We start from the raw sequence: 1,641 nt of genomic DNA, 5'->3' as shown, positions 1-1,641 counted from the left end.
TCACACACTGTAAATTGCTTATATAGGAACTTCTAGTTAGAACTCCATAACTGTAGCCAATGTTTCATAATTGGTTTCTACAATTACTTCCAGAAGATTTTGCTACGTGCTTTAATTTGATGAAGAAATCAGAAGGGTTAAGTACTTGTGTTGTGGGTGATTTGTTGCTAACATCGAACACCATATGATTCTTTATTATTGACATAGACATGACATATCAAACAGAGTATTAGTGAATGTTCCATAGTTGTTATGAAATCGGTGGTTGCAGAACCAACAGCTTCCGTGACCTAGGGTGTGAGGTGTTTTCAGACATCATGATCTCATAGCCCGGCCACCCATGTTATTTCTTCTCCTTGTTCATGAAGTTTGTTATACTTATTGATATTATTATAATCTTGATGTCATTCTGAAAATTGAAATTTACATGTTACCTGACCAGGAAGATTCTAAACAGAATAGGCGATATGATAGGTAAATTTTGAAGTGATTGCTTATATAAAAAATCAAGGAAGAAAGTATAACCTAAAAACACCTAGTGTAGAACATGATAATTATGTTGTAGTAGCAACTAGAACCATGTTATTTGAACTTGGGTCTGAGTGTGGAACATAGTTATTATTTTAAGTCTTTTTAATTTAAATATTAGTCAATTGGTCTCCTCCTCCAATTGGTTTTGTTAAATTGAATGTAGATGGTGCTATGGACAGGTGGTGGTCGAAGGGAGGAATTGGTGGCCTTATCAGAGATGAGAAAGGAGTGATGTTGGGTTCATTCTCAGAAAAAGTGGGATCCGGTCCTCCTATTATTGCAGAATTGATGGCAATTAGGAGAGGCTTGAACCTGTTCCTGGATTCGGATTTGTTGGTAAATCGAAGGCTTATTTTGGAGTCTGATAGTGCGATGGTAGTGAAGTGGATAAAAAATCTAGCAAGTTCCACTCCAATGTTTCTATCTATTGTTAAAGATATAGAAGACATTGTGGTCAATAAAAGGGTCATTGTCCGTCATGTGGCGAGAGCAACTAATTGTGAAGCGGATGAATTTACCAAACAAGGGATTAGTTAAATGATGGGGAATTAATTGGGTTGTTGTTTGTCTATTAATGGGCTAAAGGGAACATTAGGGAATGATAGTTGTTTGTAATTGGTTGTTTTGTTGTAGGGTATTAACTTTTTCATGTAGGCAGTGCTGTTTTGCACTGTATTAAGTGGAATACCATCTTTTTTGGGTGGTAGTGAGATCTTATTGTATTTTGTAGGCCTGTAAACGAACCGAACGCACACGAACGGATGTATGTTCATGTTCGTTCATTTAATAAATAAGCGAACATAAACGAACACGAACATAAACGAACAAACTTTTTTTTGTTCATGTTCGTTCATTAAGGAATATAGTTTGTTCATGTTCGTTCATTTAATAAATAAACGAACATAAACGAACACAAACATAAACGAACACGAACATAAATGAACACGAACATAAACGAACATAAACGTTAGAGACCCTACCTTCCATTGTTCTTTCATGAAAAATAGTCGACAATGCAAATCAACCAAATCTACAGTGATAATAGCGTAAGAGCTGATTAGCAGTGATGAAATGTTTGAAGATATCAGATATTTCGATCAATCTTTTAAA

The 1,641-nt window shown here is 35.2% G+C and overlaps 1 protein-coding gene across 1 annotated transcript; it reads left to right on the top strand.

Annotated features, from left to right (window-relative positions):
• The first annotated feature begins 427 nt into the window (after nucleotides 1-427).
• Nucleotides 428-1,068, top strand: LOC120173736. Its single transcript, XM_039180814.1, has 2 exons — nucleotides 428-474; nucleotides 711-1,068. Exons 1-2 carry the CDS (start codon nucleotides 428-430, stop codon nucleotides 1,066-1,068), a joined length of 405 nt encoding a protein of 134 aa, XP_039036745.1.
• The last annotated feature ends 573 nt before the right edge of the window (nucleotides 1,069-1,641 follow it).

This window comes from Hibiscus syriacus, unplaced genomic scaffold (assembly GCF_006381635.1).
Source record: "Hibiscus syriacus cultivar Baekdansim isolate YM2019G1 unplaced genomic scaffold, ASM638163v2 tig00111983_pilon, whole genome shotgun sequence".
In the NCBI taxonomy this organism is placed as follows: Eukaryota; Viridiplantae; Streptophyta; class Magnoliopsida; order Malvales; family Malvaceae; genus Hibiscus; species Hibiscus syriacus.
This window is presented reverse-complemented; position numbering and strand designations above follow the sequence as displayed.

Coding starts and splice junctions, on each gene's coding strand:
- LOC120173736 (XM_039180814.1), top strand. CDS start 428: ATGTTACCTGACCAGGAAGATTCTAAACAGAATAGGCGATATGATAG. Junction 475..710: donor CAGAATAGGCGATATGATAG/GTAAATTTTGAA, acceptor TGCTATGGACAG/GTGGTGGTCGAAGGGAGGAA.